The following is a 26,677-nucleotide window of genomic DNA, read 5'->3' as shown; positions in this document are numbered from 1 at the left end:
TGTTCACTGCTCCTTCCCCACCCTCCTCCTCTTCACAATCCCTGTGTCATTCAGCCATTCATTCTAGCTGCTAGGGATATGGCATTGAGCAAGACAGACAAGGCCCTTGCTTTCTGGATCTTCATTCTTGGAGAGGAGGCAGTTGATGAGGACTCAGATTGGCAGGGAAGGTCCCCACAGGAAACTGAGTTCCTAGTCAGTGTCCAGGTCCTATGTCCGTGGGCTGGGTGGGGGCACAGTGGATCCGGCCTAGTTGTGGATTGGCCCTTACTGGCCACAGATCTGCCTGTCCTCCCAGGACGAGGACGGTTATCAGGATAAATATACCCAGCTCCCCATTCCTGGGGACTTACTCACCGAGTAAAAGCACCCCCCTGCGGATTAGATTACCTCTGCTGTAACTGCTCGTGTGCTCTGGGACGGGGGAGGGGATAGGGACTCAGGGCCAGGGGAGGAGGAGACCCACCCTCTCGCTCTGCTCTCCTTCCTAATCTGGAAGAGTCTTTCCAAAGGGGCTGAAATGAGACCATCCCTGAGTTGGTCCTGCTGTTTACATAGCTCCTTCCTTAGGAAGGGCCGAGCCTCACTCACTGCTTATATCTCTGAGCTCAGCAGCTGTAAGGAGGCCCAGCAGCTTTTTTGAAACTTGAGGCTACCAGGCTGCCCAGGTGGTCAGCAGGGGGGCCAGAACCTCCCTTGCCTAGAGTTCTGGGCCCAACAGGATAAACAGGCCATAAGGCTGGTCTTCTGCAGACCCCCTTGGGGGCTGGGACTTGCAGAGCTGGTGCTGTCTCCCTGGGAGTTTGTGTTTTGTATTAAATGGCAGGGATGGACAGGTGGCCCTGGGCTGGTGGGGAGGCCCTTGTGCTATGGCAGTCCCTGCTGCTTGTACTGGAGCTTTCACGGCAGTGTTTGCTGCTCCTTCTGCTAGTCAGCTTTTATGGAAGCTGTGCCAGCCCCTGCCTGGGGCAATGAAAGCTGAGTTAAACTGGCATGCAGAAAGAAGGTGGGTGAGCCTGAGTCTTGAAAAGATCTTACTGTGGGCCTCTCCTAGGCCAGGCCTCAAGAATACAAGGCATGTTGAGGTGGGGTCTTCCTGATGGCCAAAGGACCATACCTCTTCTAGTTCTGACTTGGGCTGCCAGATGGAGGAGTCCAGAGTGGCAAGGGTGGGCAAGATGGCAAGGGGTCCAGGCACTCGGGCTTGTATGGCAGGGCAGCCTGTTAATTCTAGAAAGGAGGAGAAAGCTGGCTTAGTGCCCCACATCTACCTGTCCCTCCTCTGGGCTTGGAGGTAGAGACCTGGTGGGAAAGCATCTCCTGAAAGCTTTGTTTTTGCCAGAATGTTGCCCCTTCCTGCAGGTTCAGGGCTAGATTGTAGTATAGTTTGCCCTCAGGAGTGGGATGGGGTTGGGAGGTGCTTCCTTTTTCTCCTCCTAGGGCTAAAGACCTTTCAAGGAGGGAGCTCCTATCTGCTTAGCAACTCCCATTTACTGACTGTGTGATCTATTCCAGGCACTGTGCTAAATAAGCACTTTATATCTATTTTCTCATTTAATCCTAATCTTGTGAATAAAATGGTGGCATGCCCATTGGGCAGACAAGGAAACCGAGGCACAAGAGCAGTTAAGCAACCTGTCCAGTTAGCTTAGCCACTGAGCAGAGTCTGTGTGATGCAGAGTCCCTCTGTGCATGTTGTAACATCGAGTGTCCTCAGAGCCCAGGAGGAGAGAATGGAATAACTCTGGGTCCTGTCTCCCCTCTCCCCACCCCCCACACACTTGAGCTGTCCTGGACGGACCTTATCTCATCTCTCTTGGCGCCTATCCAGCTCCAGGCCGCTGCTCTTGACAGTCTTTATCACACACTAAGATGTGGCCAGCCTTGGGTAGGAAGAATCCAGGCTTGTGAGAGAGGCCTGACTTGTTTCTGTGCTTCAGCTGGGGGTGGGGGCAGAGGGTTTCATTGATTCTCTTTAACCTATTGTTGAGTCCCATGTATCGTTGGGTCAGCCGGGGTCCCCAGAGCTGCGTGGCCTGGGGGATATCCCCCACATTGGGGATTTGAGGGGACCCTGGGCTCCCTCCCCTGCCTTGTGCCCCTGGGCTGGTGTGGGAATGTGAGGGGCGCAGCTGCAGCATTTACCCTGGAATGCAGGCAGACCAGCCCCTTGGTTTCCTCCTTCTGGGGCGTCAGGGCTGGGACACCTGCATCTTAACCCCCTAAGGGATTCAGACCGAGCAGCTCCCACCCAGGTCTTAAGGATTGCCATCCCACAGAGACTCCTCTTGGCTGTGTCTGCCCCTTCCAGCCCAAAGCCACTGCTGCTCTAAGCTGTTGCTCAGACCAGGTGCAGCAGTGAGGTAGAGACGGGTCGCCTGTGGCTCTGTTTGCAGAGAGGGTGCTGAAAGTGAGGGCGTTGCATCCCTGTGGGTCTCGAGCCCCTCTGGATGCTCCCTCTGAGTCTGCAAGGGCTGCGTGTCACCTTTGGGTCGCACTTTCAAATGATAGTATGTTCCGGTCAAGGCCCTTGGGGCTGGGCATCCAGGCCACCCCATGTTCCTCCTGGTAGCCTGCTCCATCCCTCCAGTTCAGCTGAATTCTCTTGGGTTTGAAACTTCTGAACACTGCACCCATGGCTGGGGGCTCCACAATCTTCCTTGGCTCAAATTGCCTGATAGCATGAGGTTACTTTTGGGTATCCCAGTGGCAGGAAGCTAATGAGCCAATGGTGCCCTCTGGTGGCCAACAGCAAATGGTCCGCACCCCTTCCTCCCAAGGGCATAGCTCCTTGGCCTTTGCCCCTGGCCTGCTGAGGACTTTGCCACCCTCCCCGCCTCTCCCCTCTCCCCCACCCCCGTTTGTGTGGCCTTGCCCAGTCACCTTGGCTTTCCTTCTTTTGTGGCTGCAAGTGCCAGGGCCTATGTCAGCTGGCCCAGAGAGGCCAAAAGGCTGCAGAATTTAGGGTGAGTTTCTCTAGAAAGGGAATGGGACACCCCACCGAAAGCTTCCATCCACAGGGTGACTTGGGTTCTTGGGTCCAGAGGGTCTCAGGTCTGGACCCAGAAACTTAGTGGAGTGATGCTGAGGGAGTTTGAGGCCTTCCTTAGCCTGAATGAGGGCCCCTGACTGCCACCAGGCAGGGTATCGGGAGATGCCCTCATGTGTGGATGTGTTTCTGGTCTTGCAGGGTTCCATTGGGTACCATTTTTTCTGAAGAGGGGGCAGCCTGTCATCTTCCTTGGGGTATGAGTTGGAGTCTCTGAGCCTGCCCTTAGGGTATTTAGAGCTAGGGTATTTCAGCTACAGCTGAAAACTGGGGGAACCCACTGGGATGGGGTTCTGTCTGAAAGTGGATTCCTTTGTGCAGGTCTGCTGGGCTCTTATTTACTCAGAGGAGGAGTTTTCTGAGCTTGCAGGGAGACTTTGGACCTTAACTGTTTTGTAGCCTGTGGGGAGATAGGAGGCATTTACACCCATAGGAATCCAAAGTAGAGCTCTGAGTCTACTCCTTGGCTGTCTCTTATATACCTGGCTCTCTTCCTTGAGGAGTTTGTGGGGGGTTTTGGGGGATAGTGACACCAAGTCTTGTCCAAATCACTAGGCAAGGACTATGGGTGGAGAGAGAGGAGGAAGCCACACCAGAGACCCTGTGGCTTGTGTGTGTATTGCAGGGGTTCCTCTCTCTCTCAGATAAAAGTTTGGAGAAAATTGGAAAATAATGTGCTTTCTCCCTGACGTCAACACATGTGACACTTCAAATGTTGCTTTATTGCTTTATTTTTCTTTTCAAGGTTGCCTTTTTCATGACTTGCCCAGATTCTACCCAAAAAAGATTTAGGAGGATAAGTCAGTGCTCTGCATCCTACCCTGCTCTCCTTGGAGGAAGATCTTTTCCTGGATTTCACAAAGCAAATAAAATCTGATGTTTGCAGCTTCTGATGTGCTATAGCATCTGCTATCCCTTGTAAACCTCACACCAATACTGTGAGGTAGGAGTTATTCAGCACAGCTTACTGAGGAAACCGAGGATCATAGAAGCTAAGCCATTTGCTGTGTAGCATGGATAGTGGATAAAGGAGCTAAGACTTGAACTCAGGTCTGGCTTGACTCCAGAACTAGTGATCTTTTGTCTCTATCCTCCAGGACTGTACCCTCTGACCAGCAGTCCAACCAACATAGGTATACATGTTAAAAAGAGCCCGCTGAAATCGTAAACCAGAATCCAATTCATAAACCACTAAACCAGACTTGGAATCACGTCATGAGTGGGGGTAGTGGGGGTTTAATGAATGGAGTGGGTAGTGGAGTCCCTGATTCAGAAGGTTTGACAGGGAAGGTTAGCCGTTAGCCATTTGTCTTCCATTGAGTGTTTGGAGCCCAAGAGACTTGAGTGCAGAGCCCAGCTTTGTAACTTCAGCCAGCTTTGGCTGTGTGGGGACTCTGCCTCTGAACCTCAGTTTTACCATCTGTGCTAGTGTCATTGTGAGGAGGAAGGCAGATAACCCAGGTGAAGCTCCTGGCCCCTGTAGGCATACAAGAGTGGCATTTGCTCCTGCTGTCCCTGCCAGGGTTGCACTTGTTGCCTGCTCTGGGGAGCCCTATGGAGTTTCCCAGCTGGCTCTGCCCATGATGGAGAAGGAAGGGCCCTCCCGCTGCTGGATTGGGCCCAGAGGAAATGGGGAAACTTCAGGAAGCCAAGGCAGTAGGTGTGGCCCTGGAGGGGCCACTGGGATTGGTCCTGAACACTGGTTCCTGTTCCACTGTTACCTAGACACATATTATCTCCCTCTAGTTCGTTTGCTAGAGACAGAAAGCCAGACCTCCTCCAAAGGACCTGGAGGGGGAGGGGGCTGCAGGAACTGACCTTCTTCAGAACTGAGGAGACCAGGACCTGGGGTCCTGGAGCTTGAAACAGCTTCCCCTGTAACCATCTGGGCAGGAGCCTGGGGTAGATGTGACCAGCCTTGGGGTTAAGAGATCAAGACAGGCAGCCCGGAGAAGGTATGGTCTTATAGACTGAGACCCTGGGTTAGGACATTGCTTCCTTCTTCTGTCCTGTGAGTATGGGGTGGGGCTGGGGACAGGGCCCCAAGGAAGGATCAGACTGGCAGCCTTCAAAGCTTAGGCCACTGACTTTCAAGAAGTTGAACCCTTTAATGGCATCATCTTGTGGTCACAGCAGTGTCTTGCAGGCTAGGTTTTTGAGGTTTGGGGCTTCTGAGGAGTCACTGTCCTGCCACTCACTGGCTTTGTTATCTGGGGCAAGTGCTCCACCTTCTCCATGCCCGCCTTCTCATCTGTAAAGGGAGGATCAGAATTCCAGCTTCATGGCGTATTAGGAGGATTAACTGAGACCCTGAATGCAAAATGCTTAGCGCAGTTCCTGTTTCTAGTAAATGGCACTAAACGTAGCCATTGCTTTTTTGATGCATTTCCTGACCCCCAGCAGGTCACCAGGGAGCTGAGAATGAGCAAGTCTGTGAGCATGGCAGGAATGAGGGTGTGGCACCCGGGGTAAGACTGGACTGTCAAGGGTCCCAGTCTGGTGAGGGTCTCAGGAGGGGAGGGGTGAACTGGAGGGGGAGGAGTCAACAGTTCCTATTCCTGCCCCTCCAGCTGTATCCTTGTCTGGAGACAGGGGAGACCCAGAGCCCCCCCTGTTGGCTGCCAGGTGCCAGGGTAATGGAAGCTTGCACTTGAGGGCCGATTCAGCTTCCCCGCTGCTGTTAAAAGCAGAATAGTGGGGCCCTGGAGCCTCTGGGGCTGGGCTGCTTGCCAGGTTTCCGCAGAATCAGCCTACAGAGCAGTCCTGCTGCCCCCCCACTGCCTTGATGAGGGGCGGGACCACTGTACCAGCCTCATTCCAGCCCAACCTCCCCACACACCTTACCCCATAGCCTGGAGCCTTAGGAGGGGCTCCGAGCCTGGGGTTCTGCTTCTACCTGGTCAGGAGGGCAGGTACCACCCCAGGTGCCCTCTTCAGTCTGGGGGCTGAGAAAGCCAAAGTTCTTGGAAATCAAGTGAGGGCCTGGCACTGCCCGGCCCCTCCCCATGACGTGGGGCCCCTCCCACCCACTGTCTGTATTGCCCTGCGGAGTCAGAGTGCTGAGTTCCAGGCAGGCATTTCTTAGTGCGCAGCCCTGCCGGGAGGGAACACAGAGCCAGGTGTCCGACTCCCAGAGGTAGGAGAGCCCCAAGGGGCAGCCACAGCAGCGAGCCCGAAGAGCACCTCCACCCTTGGGCTTGGAAGAAGAGGTCAGCTTTAGGAGCCAGTTGTTGGTTGGGCTGGCCTGGACTGGGCTGGTGGCTTCCTGTCCTGAGGCTGGTCATTTCTCCCATGGGTGGGGCAGTTGCTCGGAAGGCGTTAACTTCCAAGGTGCAGGCAAGTAGGGCAAGGCCATTGGAGAGTTCCCAGGATCCCGGTTCTCACCTGCTGCCTGCGGCTTCTCATTGCAGACGCTCTGCTGGCAGACTTGGAGTCTACCACCTCCCACATCTCCAAACGGCCTGTGTTCTTGTCCGAGGAGACCCCCTACTCATACCCAACTGGAAACCACACGTACCAGGAGATTGCCGTGCCACCTCCTGTCCCTCCACCACCGTCCAGCGAGGCCCTCAATGGCACCATCCTTGACCCCTTAGACCAGTGGCAGCCCAGTGGTTCCCGATTCATCCACCAGCAGGTAAGGTGGGGATGGGGGCTGGGAAGTCCCCAGAGGCTTAGGGGTAAAAGGAGCTTATCTGGCAGGAGCTTGGGGAGCCGAGGAATGGGAATGTGGGAATCAGTCGTCCCCAACCAGACGCTCCTCTTCCCACCCACCACGTGAAGGGGGCAGTGACCGACTATTAATCACTGGTCTCCTGCCAGACTGTGGAAATTCCCTGGTGAGACTGGCTATGAGCAGGAGCCTCCTGGGGGTGACTTGGCCCCTTGGCTCCTGTGCCCCATTTCTTTTCCTCTTCTCGGAGGAGGCCTCTGAGCACTGTCCTTCCTGCAGCCTCAGTCCCCATCACCTGTGTACGGCTCCAGTGCCAAAGTTTCCAGTACCTCCAACCCCCAGGACGACATCGGTGTCTCTCCGTGTTCCCGAGTGGGTGAGGAGGAGCACGTCTACAGGTACTGTCCCAGCCCCTCCCCAGCCACCTGCCCCTCCTGCTCAGAAATACCAGGGACCTGGCCAGGGTTGGAGGCACCTGAGGCCAGGGACCAGGCGTGGCAACTGGGCCTCAGGGGGTTCTGCTTCTAGGGTCATTGGTTTAAACTGCAGAAGGCCCCAAGGTTCTTAGCTGGCTCATATGCCTCTCAGCCGCCTGTCACACTAGTCACTGCCATCTCTATGCGGCAGACAGGCTGGGCTGTCACAGCATCTCTGTGTTGTTGAGAAACTGAAGCAAGATTTCCTCCCTCCCCTCTTCTTACCACATCCCTTCCCTACTCTCTGTTCTCTTGCTGGGGGAGACTTTATATCCCCTCTGCCTTATTCTCCTTGAGAATTTGGGGACTGCAAGGCAGGGGAGCATCTCTCACTGTCTTATTTCCTTTGCCTTTCGAAGCTTCCCCAACAAGCAGAAGTCAGCTGAGCCCTCACCCACTGTAATGAGCTCCTCTTTGGGCAGCAATCTTTCTGAACTTGACCGTCTACTGCTGGAGCTGAATGCTGTACAGCATAACCCCCCAGGCTTCCCTGCAGGTAGGACTGGGTCCCTAGGCCAGGGGCTTGCCAGACCTCCCAAGCCTATCTGCTGGCTGCTGGATCCCCGGAGGGTTCAAGGACTGAGCAGCCTTTCTCTCTCCCTCTCTCCAAGATGAGGCCAACTCAAGCCCCCCACTGCCTGGGGCCCTGAGCCCTCACTATGGCATCCTGGAGAATAACAGCCCCCTGGGGGGCAAAGCCGGGCCCCTGACAAAAGAGAAGCCCAAGCGGAACGGGAGCCGGGGCCTGGAGGACGTGCGGCCTAGCGTGGAGAGTCTCTTGGATGAACTGGAGAGCTCTGTGCCCAGCCCCGTGTGAGTGTCCACTGGGTCACCACCAGTGTCTGTCCACTTTGCCCTGGTGTCACCCCTTCCCTCAAGCGCCTGTTGGTTGCCAGGTAGTGGGGGTATAGTGGTGAATCATATGGGCACAGCCAGCCACCATCAATCAGAAAAGACAGACACTGCTTGTGGGGGGCATCTGCAGTTTAGTGACTGTTAGCACAGACTTTGGAACCACACAATAGGGTTCAAATCTTGTCTCTGCCAGTTACTAAGTGTCAGCTCTCAAGTCTTAGTTTTTCTGTCTGTCAAATGGAATAAGGGGGTGGATAAGACCACCTAGCTCGATAGGGGTTAAACCACATAATACACAGGAAGCACTTGGAATGGTTTCTGGCTCATAGCACATGGTACACATGGTGAGTGCTTAATAATGTTAGCTCTTATTAATGTTATCTTGTTATTGTAATAATCTATGTACAGGATACACACAGGGTGCTTGGGCTTGTTAAACTGGCAAGCTTTCACTTGGGCTAGGAGGACCAGAGGATCCCTCCTGGGAAGGGTGCCATTTGATTACTCTCTCTTCTCCCAAGTCAGCTCACCTCAGAGCTCGGTCCCCCTGGCTGACAGCCCTCTCCCCATGATGGGTCCCCAGGAAAGACGGGGAGCCTGGGGATGGGGGTGGCAGGACTGTGCTGTCAGAGCTGGGATGTTGATCCTCTGAGAAGCATGGCTGGCCTGGGCCCCTGCTGACTCCATATCTGCCCTGCAGCCCTGCCATCACTATGAACCAGGGTGAGATGAGCAGCCCTCAGCGAGTCACCTCCAGCCAGCAGCAGACACGCATCTCGGCCTCCTCTGCCACCAGAGAGCTGGACGAGCTGATGGCCTCGCTATCGGATTTTAAGGTGCCACATGGCCCCTCCATCTTTCCTGTCTTACCCCCATCCTCATCTTTCTCCTCCCTTACCTCAGTGTGAGTAGCTGGACTTTGGCTCCCCAGTGTTTGGGTGCCTTGCCCCTGAGCCAGGGACCCCGTAGTGACCTGGCCTTGCCAGGATACCAGGATCCAGGAGAGGGAGGGCCAGGCCAGTCTGCATGGGGATTGAGCTGCTGTGGCAGCCAGTGAAGGCAGAGAAGGCAGAGAAAGGCTCAGCTGTGACATTCCTTCCTCCCCGGGCACTCCCAGCCACGTAGGTTGAGGGGATCAGGAGGCTGGGACTCTGGGACAAAGGGCCCTGTGTTGACGGCTGCTCTTGGTGGGGGAGGGCATTCTCTGTGGGGCCATGTGGGCTTGGGATCCCATGCCTGAGAGGTTGTTTGCCCTGGAGCTCATCTCCATGCCAGGTGTCCTCAACATGTCCTCTTTCTTTCTGTCTCTGGCTCCTGAATCCAGAAGCCTCCCTTACTCGCCTCCTTTTACCTTCCCCGTCTTGGTCCAGGCCTGGCAGCTGGGCCTGAGTTCCTACTGGCTTTGTCTACGGGAACTTCCAGACAGTACTGCACGAGGTGCCCTGTCTCCCCTTTGGGCCTTCCCAGTCCTGCCAGGCCCGAGATGTTTTATTTGGAGGATGTAGTGCCTCAATGAGGATTGAAATGTCAGAAGTCTCTGGCAGTTACTGGCTTCACCCTTCCATGTGGGTCAGCTGGAGATCTTTGGGGCATAACTTAGGAAATATGAGAAGAGGAGTGAGTGGTCTGTATATCCTTGGCCTTGGTGGTGCTTCCTAGCCTCCCTTCAGCTGGGCTCTCACAGTGGAGGATGGGAGCGTGGCTGGAGGTGGGGGGTTGAGCCTGGGCTTTCACCCTTGTGTGCAGTGGGTTCCAGCTCTAAGCCAGTGGTTCTGGCAGCCACAGTCAGAAGCAAGTAACTTGGTTTCAGGCATTGGCCTAAGGGAGCCCTGCCCTAGTGCTTTAAGGCTGTGGTGCTTCATGCTCCTGGAGCACAGATGTGGGAACATGGGAAAGCTGGGATTGTCTGGGAGGGACACAGCCTCAGGTTGAACCAGTGACCGAGGAAGGCTGAGCAGCTGCTTGGGGCTGACTGTCCCTTGATTTGTACTGGGGACTGACCTCCCTGGTCACCTGTCTCCCTGTTGTCCACCTCACCTTAGGTCTTTTCTCCTCATACCTACTCTGGGTGGCGTCCCAGGCACAGCTTAGTGGCTGTTTTCTGTTGCCTGGGTTTGATGAGGGCCAAGGACATGGGGCCTAGGAAAGCCTTTTTTGGGGTCTGGGACTTATTCAAAGGTCATTCTTTATGCTCCAGCTTTGCAGCCACCTGGGTCAGTACAGACGGTGGCTCTCAGAGTCCTCAGGCTGAGCCCACCCTTTGCGGTGCACATCCTTCTTCATCTTTCCCCATGTCTCTCTCTCTTCTCCTCTCCACCTCTGTCTTTCTCCTCCACCAGACCAGCTCCTCCGTGGTGGCCCTGAGCTTCCCAGGGCTGCCGGCCAGCTCTGCTTCGTCCCCACACTGCACACTTCCTCCTTCTTCCATGCCTTCTGTATTCCTGCCATACACCACTAAACCCTCCCCTCGAGGCCAGGGCCACACCCTGGAGGTCCCCTGCACTGAGCAGAATGGACAGCATCTTCGTCTTCCACCTCCTGTGGCCCCCAGCTGGGTTGACTTGGCTGGCCTTGGGGTGACAGCTAATACTCCCAACTCAAGAGCTCCCTCTGTGGAGGGTTCTCTGGGGCTCTTTGATGTAGAGAGCCAGGCTCAAGATTGGAGGGACCTGCCAAACCCCACAAGTGAGTTTTCTAGGGCTCCCCCCTGCCGCACTCTACTCTGTGCTGGGTACACAGGTCCCCAGGAGCCTGGAGACCCCCAGGGGCCACTGGCCAACCCTTTGTGCCCAGAGGAGGTCGTGGCTGCCACTTGGGAGCGGCCGTGGACTTTGGAGGCATTCAGGCCTGAGATTCCCCGTGGAGCTGCTCGTACCTTCCAGGAAGTAACTGAGCCAGCTGTGGTGGCAGTGGACCGTCAGGCTGTCTTCCCAGATACCTGGAGTCTCACAAAGGAACATGACCAGCGGGAGGAGAGGGCAAGGCCAGAGCTGGGGGCGCTGGAAAGTAGCTGCCCCACCCCAGTTGACAAGGAGCAGTTAGGTGGAAAGATGCACATGAGGGGAAGCCTGGTCGGGCCAGCCCTGGGACCTGAGACCTCCAGGAGCTCAGAGGGCACTACTGAAGCTGCCACCAAGGCCAGGAAGGAGCAGCCGGAGCTTCCACCTGATACAGTCATGGGCACACCCAACACCATGGAGAGGATTTCCACCTCTGGCCAGGCAGGCGCCAGCTCGCACAGCTGCTTGGCATGGCCCTTGGCGGGTCTGAGTGTGGCTGCTCCTGGCTAACTGCATGCAGCCTCCCACTCCATGCATGTCTGCTTGGGCAGAGAATGCTGCAATACCATGGCTTGTGACCCCGACGTCCAGCACTTGGCTATGGGCTCTGTGGGGCCAGCAGAACCTCCTGGACCCCGGCATTCTTGTAGCGACAGTCTACCTCTCACTTGTTTAAGGCTTTTTCCTTTAGATGAGCTGCTCTTGACATGCTGATGTGTGCATAATGGTTAAGAGCATGGACTTTGAAAACAGGTAGACCTGGACACAAGCCACACCTCCAACACTTGCTATCCATGTGACTTTGGGCAATGCACTCTGCTGCCAGCCTCAATTTTCTCATCTTTAAAATGAGGGTAATAATAGACCATTTTCCACCAAAGTTGTCCAGAGGATTAATTGAGATAATTGCTGGAAAGTGTTCAGAACTTAGCACGTGGTCACAGCTCTGGCTGACGTTACTGTTATTTGCTTCTTGCTTGGTTAAAACATTATGCCTTTCTAAAATCAAAACGAAAACCAAAAACACTACAAACAAGTCTATATATAGTATGATAATATAAAAAAGAAGAAAAAAACTGGTTAAAAGATGTACTGGAAGGAAAGACCATGTTTTTCTATTGTAAATCAAAAAAAAGGAGAAAAAAGGCCTGGCCGTTGGCAAGAGTGCCCACTTAACATCCTCTCAAATAATTCTTGTAATACCTTGTGAGGTAAGCCAAGAAAACACTTTTGCCCATTCCAAGGATGGAGAAACTGAGAGCCCTGGAAGTTACATGGCTTGCTCAATGTCAGTAGCTGACTTGGAGGTGAATACTGGGTCCGAGGTCTATCTTGCAGCCTGTCCTCCGAGCCAGTGCAGTCTGCCCACTGCCTCCACTGCACCTCAGCTTGGTTCTTCTCTAGAGGTTTTGTTCTGTCCCTCCCTCCCCTGGCACCTGAGGGTAGACTGAGCAGCCTTGTGCCCAGGCCCAGAGTGGGACTGTGACAGCCTCCCCTTCCCCCCAGATCCGCTCCGTGATCAGGAGGAGCCGGGAGACAGACCATGCACACCCCATGTCCCGGGAGCCGTCCCCTCGCCGCCGGCTGGACCCCGCCAACCTGAGCAGGACCCCATCCCAGGAGCAGCTCATCGCAGAGCTGCAGGGTCGGCTGGGCATCCAGCCGGAGGCGGAGGAGGCAGCAGGGGCCTCTGTCCAGGACTGGCTGACCGAGGGCATCGTCATCACTGTGCAGCCTCGTGGGAGGCAGGCTGGGGGGCAGCTGGTAGAGAAGGTAGCAAGGAGGTGCCAAGGGCTGGGCCAGGGTAGCAGGTGTCCAGATTCTTCTGGCCCCAGCACCAGCTGGGGGGGAGACTCGGGGGTGCTGGGAATGGTTCTTGCATCCTGTGGCCTTGTTATGCTGGCCTCACTCTTGGTGCCAGAGTGAGAAGGCCCAGGGGAACCTGGGGATGTCACCTCTTTGCCCCGTCTACCCCCACTCGCTGAGCTGTTTTCTTCTGTCCTCATCTCTCTTCCTCCTTTCTTCTTCCCAGGTTGTCTTCCCTCCTGGCTCTCCCATTCCCCTGAGAAGAACCATCTCTGTTCTGGCTTCTCCTCCTTCTGTCCCTTTGTTCCAGCATCGCAAAGACACCTCGGCCAGCAGCTCTTCTCCCCTGCCCAGCCTGCCTGCTCCCTTCTCCCTGGGGCCCTCAACTTGCACCCATGGTTCTCCTAGAGTCCAGAGTGCAGGGAGAGCACCCCCTGATGAGGGTATGCAGGGCCCCACCTCGCCCACTCCTGCACCCCACGCCTTGAGGTCCGTTGGCTGCCAGACCGATGAGGACCCGCTCTTCCCCCCAATGCAGGCAGGCCACCCAGGGGCCCCAGCACTGACCCTACCTGTCCCCCATCCTAATGCCCGAGCTGTCCCCCTACTCTGCACACACATTCCCTGCCCCCCCCACCCCCGCCTCATATCTGCAAGGCTCAGCCCAGTAGCCACAGTCCTTCCTTAGAACTTGACTCTGGACTCTCACTGAACCTGATGTCCAGGCCCCAACCTGGGGAAGTCGCCTGCCCTCTTGCTTTGCTATGGACACCCCCCTCTGTCTGCCCTTTCCCCACTGCCCCCCTGTACCACCCAGGCTTCCAGCAGACTCCTGCCCAAGGAAGCTGTGCACAGAAGGGAAACCAGCACCTGTCTCCTGCCCTCCATCCCCCAGGCCCAGCACCTGGCGAGGCCTCTCTGCCCTCTGACCCCAGCCACCTCCCTTCCTGTGTCCCCTGTCTTTGGTGGGCTCACTTCCCTCTCCCTCTTCAGCTGTCCCTGGGTCTCTCTCTCCGGGTTGTTTTTTTCTCCTGATTTTGGTAGTGCCAATGGGGGAAAAATCCTCTTATCTCATCCTAAATTCCCTTTTGTGAAGTGATCCAATGACAATGTCTCTTATTTTTTTTCCTTAACTTTTTTTTAAGTGTTATCCTCCTTTCCTCCCCTATCTAAGATGCAAGGCCTGGAACAAAGAGTGGATAGAGAGCTGTGCTGGGCAGCTTGCTGGCCTCTGAATGGCCAGCAGAGCAGACCCACAGGGCAGGATGAGGGAGGGGTCAGTCCCAAGGGTTGGGGGCTGTTTCCTGCTTGTCACATTTCCCTGGCTTGGCCCTGCCAGCAGGGTACTGTGAGCCCTGCTCTCTGACACTCTGTGAGCCCCCCCAGTCACCAGGATGTCCTGCTGATGTTACTCCCACTTTTAGAGCTCTTCAGGCCCCTGGAGGGACCTGTACTTCTTGCCTCAATCCTCCCATCTGTCAGGAGGGAGAAAAGCCCCCTGTGCCATGGTGCCATGAGATACCCTTATCCCAAGCCCCAGAAGTCCTGACCAGCTCCTTCTCTCCACCTGTCTCCACAGTTTATGGCCCAGGGGAAGACAAGGAGCAGCTCACCTCCTGGGGGGCCCCCAAAGCCTGGGAGCCAACTGGACAGCATGCTGGGGAGCCTGCAGTCCGACCTGAACAAGCTGGGAGTTGCCACGGTCGCGAAAGGGGTCTGCGGGGCCTGCAAGAAGCCCATTGCTGGGCAGGTGATGAAGGGTGGGGTGGGGGAGGAGAGGGAGCAGCCTGTGGGAAGGGGACCTTTGTTCCTTGGGTGAGGTGCTCCGTGGCTGGCCTTGGCCCTGAGCCGCAGTCTTATCTTCCTTCTCAGGTCGTGACTGCCATGGGGAAGACGTGGCACCCAGAGCACTTTGTCTGCACCCACTGTCAGGAGGAGATCGGATCCCGGAACTTCTTTGAGCGGGATGGACAGCCCTACTGTGAAAAGGACTATCACAACCTCTTCTCTCCGCGCTGCTACTACTGCAATGGTCCCATCCTGGATGTGAGTTCCCACAGCACAGTGGGGAGGGGCAACCATGGTTCTCCTTTATCCAGGCACTGTGTTCCCATCAGTTCATTTTATCTTCACTGTAGCCCTCTGAGGGTGCAGGTGGTGCCATTGGAGGCTCAGAAAAGTCACATCACATGCCTGAGGCTCACATAGCTAGAAAACAGTTGGGCTGGGATTCAAACCCTGGCCCGATCCACAGCCTGTCCTAATGCATGTTAGGAAGCTGCACCTCCCATCTTCCAAGACTCCTAGGAACTAGGAGTTCTGACTAGATAAATTGAGTTGAATCCCAGTTGTCTTGCCCTCCTGCTGTGGGACATTAGGGAAATGCCTTAGCCTCGCTGAGCCTGTTTCTTTACTTATAAAATGGGAGTCACAGCACAACAATCACAAAAATTCCTTGAATTTGTTAAGACAAGTGAACAGATATGATGTAAGGAGGGGAGGGGAGAGAGGGAGGCAGGAAGAGGAACGGGTGAAGGGTCATGAAAATCAACTACAATGTATATTGAGAAGTTAAAATTTTTAAAAAAAGATTGAAAAAAAAAACGGTAGGCACAATAGAACCTATGACCTTGACCCCGTGTCAGGATTAAAGGAGAGAGCGTGTGTCTGGCATGTCATATCTCTCAATCAATGTGAATTCTTAGTGGTATTCACAGCACAATTAGGAGAGACCCTGATCTTGGGAGTGTTTTGCTCTTGCCTTGGCTGGGGGTGGGTGTGGGAAAGATAGCCTTGCCCAGGAGTCTCAGTTATGTGATCTATCCAAGTAGGCAGCTTGGTTTTGAGTCCATATTTTGCTTTCACAGAAAGTGGTGACAGCCCTTGACCGGACGTGGCACCCTGAGCACTTCTTCTGTGCCCAGTGTGGTGCCTTCTTTGGTCCTGAAGGTACTGCTGGGGAGGCAGGTCTGGGAGACTTTGTTGATGTTGGAGTCAGGGTGGCTGTACTTCTAGAGGCCCTAACTCTGTCTTCTAAACCCCCACTCCTCAGGATTCCACGAGAAAGATGGCAAGGCCTACTGCCGGAAGGATTATTTTGACATGTTTGCACCCAAATGTGGTGGCTGCGCCCGGGCCATCCTGGAGAACTACATCTCGGCCCTCAACACGCTTTGGCATCCTGAGTGCTTTGTGTGCCGGGTAAGGATCCCCTCCCCCTGCCTCGTATCTGGAGGGCGCTGGGAGCAGTCAAAGGGAGAGAGGGGCTCTTCATTGTGCTGCCTGGATCCAACTTGGGGGCCTCATTTGGGGTTATTAATGAATGAGCAGGGGGGGTGCACTTCCTCAAGTTCTGTAGGTCCTAGGCCAGGGCTTGTACTGAGGCTGGGACAAACCAGGAGCAAGGTAGACACATCCCTCAGCCTAGTCCTGTACAGTGATCCTGAGACTACTCATATTCAGGAGAAAAGTGTGTGAGAACTAAATGGGATAATATAGATTTTTAGCTGTCTCAACAGAAATGGGCAGTGGTTTCCAAACTGCACTCTGTGGGGTAGGATTCAGCAAGTGCTCTCTGACCAAATAAGTTTGGGAAATACTGTTCACTTCAGGACTTCTCAAAGCTTTTTATACCTAAATGTGCAGATTCTTCATACAAGAATCTAGGATGCAGAGTTTGACTATGGACCCCTTTTCCCAGCACCTGGGTGTCTGGGGACAGTTATAGCCACCTGGTTACAGGCCCAGGAGTCAGACCTTTGTTGGAATCCAGGCTGTGCCACTTAGTAGCTGCATGACCTCGAGCAAGTCACTTAACCTGTATGCTTCAGTTGCCTCCTGTGGTGGAAGAATTAAGTAAGCGTTTAGAGCAGCACTCAGCACACAGGAGATGCCTAGCAAGTGGGAGTCATTGTGAGTGGGCTGACCGTGACTGTCTCCTGCCCATCACTCTGGGGACTGTTCCACAGGAAGGGACAGCCCTCTGAGCCCCCTTGCCTCCACTGCCCCTCTTCTGTCTGGCAGGAATGCTTCACGCCATTCGTCAATGGCAGCTTCTTCGAGCACGACGGGCAGCCCTACTGCGAGGTACACTACCACGAGCGGCGTGGCTCGCTCTGCTCCGGCTGCCAGAAGCCCATCACCGGCCGCTGCATCACCGCCATGGCCAAGAAATTCCACCCGGAGCACTTCGTCTGTGCCTTCTGCCTCAAGCAGCTCAACAAGGGCACCTTCAAGGAGCAGAACGACAAGCCTTACTGTCAGAACTGCTTCCTCAAGCTCTTCTGCTAGGCACCCCCACCCCTTCATCTGCCCCCTTCCCTAGCCAAGCACCCCTGACTGCTACTGTGACCCAGAGGCCTCATCCAGGGTGAAGGGGCAAACCCAACTGAAACTGGAACCCTCGTCCTCAGCAGGTGCAGGATGGGAAGAGGGCCGCGAGGGGTCCCACCATTTGTCTTCACCCCTGCCAGAGCCCCTGGGCCTCCTTCCTCACCCTGCAGCTCTCCCTAGGCTGTGTACTCTTCATCCTCCCAGGAGGTGGAGGCTGGGGGCCCCACAACATGTGTGTCCCCAGGAACCAGCCTGGCCAGGCCAGCACCCCACACTGGAGCCGGTGGTGGGGGAGGGCAGGCAGCATCAGATGGGGTCTCTTTTTATCCTTATTTCTCCACCGACCTCATTGATTATCCTTGTTCTGAGAGTACTGGGGGACACCCAGCTCCCTCCAGACAATGCCAGCGTAAATCCATCCATCCAAGGGTAGAAGTACCCAAGGGGTCGTGGAAGGTTCCTTGGGCTCCTCCTGCTCTTCCAGTCTCCCCGGGCCTGGGTGACTGCCCTCCTCTTTTTACCTCGACCTCCCCTTTTGTAACTGCTCTGGTTCTACTGAGAAAGGCCTCTCCAGCAATAATGTTTTATAGTCACTTCCTTCATCTCCAGGGACGGCGTGAGGTGGGGAGCATCACCCGTGCCTGGACACTGTACCGACTTTGGTAGATTTCTACACTGAGGTTTGAATTCATATCACCTGAGTTGCTTTTACTTCTCTATATGAAATGATTTTGAAGAGATTTTAAAGATGTTCCCTTTTGTACTCTCCTTGTCCACTGCCACTGGTCCTGTTGGTGATGGTGGCTTTGGTATGGAGTTTGCTTTGTACTGAGGGCTTAGGGTGGGGAAGCAATTTGTATTTTATTTTTTCTTAGCACAAGCAGGTGAACTGGGAGCAGCTACATGACTCCTCCTCTTTAACTTAACAGCTCACCAGGACTGTTTTATAAACTGCTGTATTTTGAAACTCCTTCCTTACTCCCCAGGCCAGCAAGCTCTTCACTAAAACTGGCCTGAGGGTGTCCTGCCCTTTTGGGCCTAGAATTCTGAACCTCATCTGTCCTGTATCTGAGGGAGAAGAGGAGAGTACACTTAGAGGGGGGCTGCTTCCCTTCTGAGTAAGCCATTAGGAGCTTTTGCTCCCCTGTGAACTTTTTGGCAACAAAGAGAACCCACTGAACACTCTACGCCTCCTCACTGCTTCTCTGGGACTCCTTCTTCTGCCTTCTCAGGAAAGCTGGTATGTGATTTAGACCATAAAGACCATGAAGGTCTCTTTGGTCTTATTGATTCCACTGGGCCTCAGCACTTCCCCAGAAGTGCTTCTCCTGCCCTTCCTGGAAACTGGGTGTAGCTTCTTCCCCATTTACAAATGGGATCGACTCTCAGGAGGTCTGGGGAGAAGGGCCGAGGTGGTTGCAAGAGGGCCTGATGGGATTTTGGGCAGAGGGTCAGGATCCCGCTAGAACAACAGGAAGCCCCCAGACCTATTTCTCAAGGATGAACTAGGAGCAGCCAGGCCTGGTGTTCCTGGTCAACAAAAAGGGACCCCAGTGGAGTATGAAGGTGAGGAAGACCCTTCCACTAGCCTCCTAGTAGAGTCTGAGTGCACTAGGGTCTCAGAAGAGGGTCCCTCCTTTTTCGCAACCCAGGTCTGGGGAGTTAGCCTGGCCCCTCCAAAGGTCCGATGTCTCCACTTCCACCCGTAGGCCTTATTGCTCTGTTTACAGTGACCCACCCCAAACCCCTCCCCAAAAGAGACTGTGGTTTCTGGGCTCCACTGTCTGGGTCAATGGTTATTTGATGATATGATTTTGATTTTTTTTTTTTTTCTGTAAACTTCTAACCTGGCTTTTCCCATTTCAATTCCTGTGATTTATGCCAATAAAGTTTGCCATTATTTTCACCTGTGCTAGTGCTGTTTCTTGATGGTCTGAGATAACAACATAGCAGTCCCAGCAGAGAGCCAAACCCTCCCCAGATTCACTTTTATCACCAGATCGAGGGTGAATCATTAATGTTCCTTTACTTGAGGCTAAAATCTGTGGGGATGGAATCCAGGTCCTTGCCTGTGGTCACAGTTCCTACATTGCTCCTTCATGAACTTTGCTCTTTCCTGGGCACTTGGTAAAGGAAGGTTGGGGAGCAGTGTTATTGGACCCTGGGTGGGGCAGGCCTCACCCTAGGTGCTTTCATGTGCATTCACTGAGGACATCCTCACATGGGCCTGTGGGTGGCCTTCCACTCATTTACAGATGGGGAAAGAGGTTCCAAGAGGAGAACTGACATGCACAGGGCAATCCCCTGAGTGAGAGTAGAGGCATGATGTGAACCCAGGGCTTGCCTTTGCTTGTGTTCCTATGTTGAGCCAGACACCGCCACACTGGAGCTGACAGCACCTTGGGTGTAGCCCCTTCCTTGCTGAAGGCAGCTACTTACAGTTGAGGGTGGGTCTCTACTGCCTCCATATTTGTACGCTTCCTCTTTGCTTTCATCTGATCTAGGATTCCAGTTCTAGCCCCTGAGTTTCCTGGACAGCTTTGTTCCACTGTGAGCTGTGGCTTCACAGTTTCTCTGTTTGGAATGGTCTTCCAAAAGCAGCATGTTGAATTCTAGTCTGAACCCTGATAGTTTCGCAGTGAGCTCAGAAGTGAAAATTACCTTCAACCCTCAACTCAATATAATGACTTGGTTTATTCTTCCAGCCCATGTTGGATTCATTTTACTTATAGAAATGGTATACTTCAATGTAATTTGCTTTGTCACTCAACTGTGCTTTGTGGATATTTTCCCATGTCAACAAATATAGATTTGCATTGTTTTTTAATGGCTTTATGGTATTCCATTATATTGATGTACTACAATTAAAGATGATATTTATACCATCCGAGCCAAGATGTCCTTGAAAATGTACCATGTGAGTATGTATATACTTGGAAAAGTGTGTTTAGAGGCTGACAGATTCAGGGTTTAGAAAAGACTGTATAGAGCTGGTCCGTGGCTCACTTGGGAGAGTGCGGTGCTGATAACACCAAGGCCACGGGTTCGGATCCTATATAGGGATGGCTGGTTGGCTCACTGGCTGAGCGTGGTGCTGACAACACCAAGCCAAGGGTTAGGATACCCTTACTGGTCATCTTTATAAAAAAAAAAAAAAAAAGAAGAGACTGTATAGCATAGTGAGGCCCATGTATTTTGAACTTGCTCCTAGATTTTAGTTCTGAAACCATTATATACTGGTTGGGAGTCTTGGGCAAATTATTTAAACTTTCCGTGAATTTTCTCATCAGTAAAATGGGAATACTAATACCGTACCTTTTCAGAGGATTGTTGCAAAGATTAACATAAAAAATATGCACAAAATACTTAGCACAATGCTGAGTGTGCAGTAATACATTGTCATTAAAAAAGGATGTTAGCAATAATCAACTCTCAAACCAGGCTGATCATCAGAGGTACTAGGAGACTTTAAAACAAGATACAGATTCATGGGTCCCACTCCTGTAGATTCTGGTGTAGTAGGTCTGGAGTAGGACCTGGAAATTCATATTTTTACCAAGCTTCTAGGGCGGTTTTGATGTGTTCACTTGGCGACTGGCAGGTAGGGGACCCAAACCCATGACCTTCGTGTTATAAGGCAGCGCTCCAACCAACTAAGCTAACCAGCCAGTCGTTAAGGGGATTTTGATATTTAGTTAGGTTTAGGAATAGTTTCTGCTAACAGTGACTTGAAAAGATGGCTTCATGAGTAGCTGTCCAAAGAGGTACTATAACAAAATTAGACACAGGACAGGAATGTTACAGCTTCACCTTTTGACCAGCCTTGTTGGGGGAAAGTTGAGAGAAACAGAACTTGGGACCACATACAGCAAATTGTATGCTCATCACATATAGTCCAGATTAAACTCATTAGAAATTTCTAACTTGGTCAAGTGAAAAGGGTGGAGATAGGGAGAAACACCCCTTCTGCCCCAGGATCTTTCATCATAAATACTGATATAGCACAATTATTCAAATAAATGTTGAATGAATGTACAATAAAAGAAGCTAACATTTATTGACTTCCTCCTACAGTCCAGGAACTATGTTAAGTCTTAACACATATTTAATCCTCATAATAACTCTAGAACATGGGTACTCTTATTATCCCCATTTTACAGATAAGGAAAGGGAAACGGAGGGTCAGCAAGGTGAAATCACTTCCTAAGATGACACAGCTAGCCAGTGGCAGAACAAGGTTATGGACCCAGGTCATCTGACTGCAAATCTTGCATTCATTCATTCAACAAATATTTATAAGCCTACTATTGTTATGGAAAGAGAACTCGATAAGGAAATAATTCCAGTCACTCGGAGAGATGGAGAGTCAGGAAGTTTATTACGCTAGTGGGACAGGAACACTAGCGGGACCCAGGTAGACTCATGTCCCGAGATCCTGGGACCCTGGGTGCGGGGACAGCTGTGGTTATATACTTTTCTTGAGCAGGCAAGCAAGCCTTTTATTGGCCCTTTCTGTATCTAGGCTTTCTGTATCTAGGCAGAGTTACACAAGCAGGGGGGCTTCAAAAAAAAGGTCAGGGGCTTCACTAAGCCGGGTTACAGAGACAGGAAATGTGTGGTTAAATAGGTGCTGTTAGTTTCAATTTCTAAACGTATCTTTGGCAAGCAGTTTCTGTGAATTTAGGTGGCTCAATCAAGCAGGCAGCAGAGCCACAAAAACCCAAAAGGCAGACTACTGTTTAACCAACTCTTAGGGGGTCCTTTGCAAACAAGCACATTCCAGCTGCAAAATTAAAACAAAAGTGGGGGTAAAACATTTACATTTTGGGGTCCACTTCACTATGTGCCAGGCACAAGATAAAAATATCTGCCCTTGTGCAGCTTGAATTCCTGCAGGGAGAGACAGACAGACAATAATGTAATAAATTATATATTGTGTTAGAAGGTGTAAGTGCCACTGAAAAAATAGAAGAGAGCTAAGGGGGACTGGGAGTGTTTTGTTTTGTTTGTGTTTTTAAATAGGGAACTCAGGGTAGGCCTCGTTGAGCAGGCGATATTTGAGCCAAGACTTGATGGAGGTGAGTTGCTCCTGTGGACATTTGCTAGGAGCTTACCAGGAAGAGAAAACAGCCGCTGCAAAAGCCCTATGGTGGGAGCATGCTCCGAAAAAGCAGCAAAGAGCATCATCTGGCTGGAAGGAAATGGATCAGTGGGAAAATAGAAGATCAGATTATCGAGTTGGAGTGGGGAGTAGATCATGTAGGGCCATGTGGGCAGTTTCAGTTTTAGGCTTTTACTCTGAAGGAAATGGGGAGCCTTTACAGAGTTTCGAACAGATAAGGAAAGGATCAGACTTAGGTTTTAAGGGATCCCTCTGTTTTGGTAGGAGGAAGAACAAACTACAGGAGACAAGAGATCTTTCTCTTTTTAAGGCATGTGCAATTATTTCTCAGCTTCACGTCGTCCTGTTTAGTTTGCTGAGTCGGCCACCAACCTGGTCGGGGAAACCAGGACTCAATTCGCAAACTGTAACTCCTAGACAAAGGCAGCGCCAGTCCAGCCGGGGGCAGCAGCTCTCAGAGAGAGCCTCCAACACAAAGCAGCGTCTTCCTTCACTACCCTACTTAAAGGCGGTTTCTGGTTGGCTCGAGTGGCAGCGATGTCATCCAATGGTTGCCTACATCAGTTCGGCTCTGTTGGACGGGCAGCGGCACTAACCAATAGACAGGGTCGCTGGCCGAGGCTTCTGATTGGTCGCTTCGTTTACCTATAAAGTTCACTCGCCACGGTGCGGCCCTCCTCTCGCCAGGCGTCCTCTTGAGAGGTTCGTTCTTTCTCTGTTTCCACTCGTGGGACCGGCGGTGGGAAGCATGGGGGTCTTTGGAAGCTCTTCGGATGGGGGCGGGCATTTGGGGGCCGTGGGATCCGGGCCTGGCTCGCGCTCCCCATGTGGTTGTGGAGACTGCCCCAGGCCGGGCGGGTGCTCACGCGTGGTCCGTTGTGTATAGGCTACGGGCCGGGGAGTGGGTGTCGCGGTGACCAGGCTTGAGCTCCCTCTCTCCCCTCAGTGACATCGTCTTTAAACCCTGCGTGGCACTCCCTGACGCACCGCCGTGATGCCCAGGGAAGACAGGGCGACCTGGAAGTCCAACTACTTCCTTAAGATCATCGTAAGTGCGGGGTGGGTCGCGGCCGCTCATCATGCCTTGGCCCCGGGCGCCAATAGGGACAATCAGCTGCTGTGTGCTGAGCATCTGTTCGGTGCCAGGTACTGCATTAGGCCATTTGGGGCAATTCTCGTTCAATCTTAATTTCCCCACGTAGGTCCCCCCTGTTGCAGATAACCATGCGCAGGCAGATCAAATGACTCCTAAGATGATAGCATTCATACCTAGGTTTGATTGGCTTCCAAAACAGTGCATGCCGTACTTTTACTCCTTTGTTTCCGTCTTTGAGAAGGTCTGAGGCAACTAGTGACTCATTGTAAGGAGGCAAATTGTTGCATGTTTAGGGCTTGTTGGTCAAACTCAATGTCCGATGACTTTAATTTTGGATGGCCTTAGGGTGGGGGTTGGATCTTCCTTACTACTCTTCAGGCATTCAGCTGCATTGTAGAGCTTACTCTGTGTTATAGTCTCCCACATTTACCATGAAGGTTTTAGACACAGAAAACAAAAAAGAGTTGCACAATACGTAAATCCGCAACCTAGATTTTCTACAAGTAATGTTTTGCTATATTTGCTTTATGTTGTGTTTTAGAAGCTATAAATCTAGCCCTTCCCTTGACCAGCTCATTTGGAACAGTTAATGCATCCATTTTAGTGAATCAGAAACAAGTCTCATAAATGGGAAAAATTAAAAATAAAAACTAAGTAAAAGTTTAAAATATTTTTTGATTGAATGCAAGCAAATCATGATCAAATCTGGCAGTGTTACAACTCAGGTGGTTCCTAGTAGGGAGAATTGTTCCAATCTCAGTGACTTCAAAAGCATAGAATAAAAGGAGTGAGATGGAAATGAGTGATTGTGGGGTCTGATTTCTCCTGACATTTTTTTCCTCTTTCCTCCTAAATTTTGCTTGTTTCTGGTTTGTTTTTGTAGCAACTTTTGGATGATTATCCAAAATGCTTCATTGTGGGAGCAGACAATGTGGGCTCCAAGCAGATGCAGCAGATCCGCATGTCCCTCCGAGGAAAGGCTGTGGTGCTGATGGGCAAGAACACCATGATGCGCAAGGCCATCCGAGGGCATCTGGAAAACAACCCAGCTCTGGAGAAGTCAGTCAATTCCCTGGGCAGCTTTGTCCTCTCTTCTTGGTGCCCTTCTCCCTTTTCCTGGAGAATAGTGCTGAATGGTGACTGTCTCCCGTAAACTTCTCTTTGTAGGCTGTTGCCTCATATCCGGGGCAATGTGGGCTTTGTGTTCACCAAGGAGGATCTCACTGAAATCAGGGACATGCTGCTGGCCAACAAGGTAAGGGGAGAATCAGGTTGGCCAAAGATACGTTATTTTGACACCTTAAAGCAAAACTGACCATTCTCAGGTTGCATCAATGACTTCTCACTGTTCATTGTGTTTGTTCAGGTGCCAGCTGCCGCCCGTGCTGGTGCCATTGCCCCATGTGAAGTCACTGTGCCAGCCCAGAACACTGGTCTGGGGCCCGAGAAGACCTCCTTCTTCCAGGCTTTAGGCATCACCACTAAGATCTCCAGGGGCACCATTGAAATCCTGGTGAGTGGCTGTGGTTTGCCAGTGCTAGCCAGGCAAGCGGGGGGCTTATCTTGGAGGCCAGGTGCCTGCTGAATGTCCAGGTGTTATCTGCCCACTGTTGTCTTGTTCTTCAGAGTGATGTGCAGCTGATCAAGACTGGAGACAAAGTGGGAGCCAGTGAGGCCACACTGCTGAACATGTTGAACATCTCCCCCTTCTCCTTTGGGCTGATCATCCAGCAGGTGTTCGACAATGGTAGCATCTACAACCCCGAAGTGCTTGATATCACAGAGGATACTCTGCATTCTCGTTTCCTAGAGGTATGTGCTATCTAATCCAGCTCCCTCTTACATTATGGTTGAGACCATGACAAGTGTCAGACCGAGGCCTGGTTGCGATGCTTAAACTGGCTGTGTAACCAAGGACAGTTTAATCTACCTTTGTTTCCTCTTTTGTAAAATCACAACAACAATATATGATTGTTGAAATATTTAATGAATTAATGAGTAAAAAGCCTTAGAATAGTGCCAGGCATGTAGTAAGGGCTATTCTAGGGCCTGCGATAATAAGGTGAGATTTTAAGTAGTGTTATGAGAAAAATGAGGATAGTTTAATACATAAATGTTGGTATAACATTGCCAAATACCCTTTCTTGGGAGGACTGATTGTCCTTCTTGCTTAATATTGCCATTCAAATGTCGTTTAAGTAACAAATAATGAAGATAGAAGATGTCATCCCTTTTTATTTTCTTGGACAAACAAATTGAAATTACTGTCTATGTACTCTCTCCGTTTACTTTTCGGAAGCCTCACTAGTGGGTGAAATTCACATCTGGAAATAGTGTTTTTCTTTTATGGAACACAGTGGCTATGTTCATAGTTTATATTTTTCACAAAACTGGTGACTTTGAAGTAAAGACCATCGTTATGGTGTATAGAACACCCAGGTTTGGAATACAGAAAAAAAAAATTTATAAATTGGTGGGTCTGAATTGCTCTGTCATTTAGTGTGAGATAAAATGTCTCTTTTGAGACTGAGCTGCTAACCCAGGAAGTCTTGTCTGCCATGGGTTATTTCTCCTCATTGAGCTTTGCTAGGACTTCACTTTTATTTCTCTAGGGTATCTCACCAAGAATGTAATCTTTCCCCTCTCCATAGGGTGTTCGCAACGTTGCCAGCGTTTGTCTGCAGATTGGTTACCCAACTGTGGCATCAGTACCCCATTCTATCATCAATGGGTACAAGCGGGTTCTGGCTTTGTCTGTGGAGACTGATTACACCTTCCCATTTGCTGAAAAGGTAAAAAGATCCTACCAGGACCATGGCGGGCCTGCAGCAGAGTGACAAATGGCAGCCTGATGAGTTAGTGTTTTTATAGTCATTTTACACAGAAGGTACATTCTTAAGACTATACTAGAGGTTGGGGGTAGGGGAGATGTGCTGTCACTTTAGAAGTGACAAGAGACCCAAAGGGGTTAATGGGCAAGAGCTGGGCCTTAGGGCCTCTCACAACCCCCTTACCAGGAGATGCACAAGCTGTCTTGCATGGGTCACTTCCTGACAGGAAAGGTTTCACTGGCTTGGACATTGGTGGTTAAACTGTACAAAGGCAGGAGGGCTGTGGGTAATAGAGGTGTGGATGACCATTTTGACCACTTCCCTTGCTTCAGGTCAAGGCCTTTTTGGCCGACCCATCTGCTTTTGTGGCTCCTGCCCCCGTGGCTGCTGCCACCACTGCTGCTCCTGCTGCTGCCGCAGCTCCAGCCAAGGTTGAAGCCAAGGAAGAGTCGGAGGAGTCGGATGAGGATTTGGGATTTGGTCTCTTCGACTGATCCCCAAAAAGCAACCTACTTAGCCAGGTTTATTTGCAAAACAAGGCAATAAAGGCTTCCTTCTCTTAAAAAAGTCTCTGAATCTTCATTTTGTACATTTTGAGGTTTATAGTGCTGTATGCTAGATAGTAAAATCATGGTAAAACCATAGAGCTTCGTATTT

General features: G+C 51.9%; 2 protein-coding genes across 6 annotated transcripts in view; both read left to right on the top strand.

Moving 5' to 3' along the window:
- PXN (paxillin) overlaps positions 1-19,465 on the top strand; it is a 47,218-nt gene extending 27,753 nt beyond the window's left edge. The window contains exons 2-15 of one of the 5 annotated variants that reach the window (XM_063083416.1): positions 6,460-6,686; positions 7,002-7,120; positions 7,558-7,694; positions 7,810-8,011; positions 8,754-8,889; positions 10,393-11,274; positions 12,340-12,606; positions 12,866-13,177; positions 13,814-13,915; positions 14,219-14,389; positions 14,512-14,685; positions 15,507-15,588; positions 15,692-15,840; positions 16,663-19,465. In XM_063083416.1, coding sequence (XP_062939486.1) covers positions 6,460-6,686; positions 7,002-7,120; positions 7,558-7,694; positions 7,810-8,011; positions 8,754-8,889; positions 10,393-11,274; positions 12,340-12,606; positions 12,866-13,177; positions 13,814-13,915; positions 14,219-14,389; positions 14,512-14,685; positions 15,507-15,588; positions 15,692-15,840; positions 16,663-16,929 — 3,227 coding nt within the window. In that variant the 3' untranslated portion in view covers positions 16,930-19,465. The remainder of the gene's footprint in view (positions 1-6,459; positions 6,687-7,001; positions 7,121-7,557; positions 7,695-7,809; positions 8,012-8,753; positions 8,890-10,392; positions 11,275-12,339; positions 12,607-12,865; positions 13,178-13,813; positions 13,916-14,218; positions 14,390-14,511; positions 14,686-15,506; positions 15,589-15,691; positions 15,841-16,662) is intronic. The other 4 variants (XM_063083380.1, XM_063083389.1, XM_063083399.1 and 1 more) reach the window with 4 other exon arrangements.
- Positions 19,466-22,744: 3,279 nt separating this feature from the next.
- On the top strand, positions 22,745-26,587 carry RPLP0 (ribosomal protein lateral stalk subunit P0). Its single transcript, XM_063086260.1, has 8 exons — positions 22,745-22,795; positions 23,040-23,141; positions 24,073-24,248; positions 24,357-24,444; positions 24,556-24,702; positions 24,816-25,001; positions 25,841-25,981; positions 26,353-26,587. Exons 2-8 carry the CDS (start codon positions 23,088-23,090, stop codon positions 26,512-26,514), a joined length of 954 nt encoding a protein of 317 aa, XP_062942330.1. The 5' UTR covers positions 22,745-22,795; positions 23,040-23,087; the 3' UTR covers positions 26,515-26,587.
- Positions 26,588-26,677: the final 90 nt, after the last annotated feature.

The sequence above is a fragment of the Cynocephalus volans genome, chromosome 2, assembly GCF_027409185.1.
Source record: "Cynocephalus volans isolate mCynVol1 chromosome 2, mCynVol1.pri, whole genome shotgun sequence".
NCBI classification, from domain to species: Eukaryota; Metazoa; Chordata; class Mammalia; order Dermoptera; family Cynocephalidae; genus Cynocephalus; species Cynocephalus volans.
This window is presented reverse-complemented; position numbering and strand designations above follow the sequence as displayed.

What these genes read in the sequence shown, in the direction of transcription:
- RPLP0 (XM_063086260.1), top strand. Translation starts at nt 23,088, where the DNA reads ATGCCCAGGGAAGACAGGGCGACCTGGAAGTCCAACTACTTCCTTAAG. An exon ending in ACATGCTGCTGGCCAACAAG is followed by an intron (nt 24,445 to 24,555) that starts GTAAGGGGAGAA and finishes GTGTTTGTTCAG; the next exon opens with GTGCCAGCTGCCGCCCGTGC. An exon ending in CCTTCCCATTTGCTGAAAAG is followed by an intron (nt 25,982 to 26,352) that starts GTAAAAAGATCC and finishes CCCTTGCTTCAG; the next exon opens with GTCAAGGCCTTTTTGGCCGA.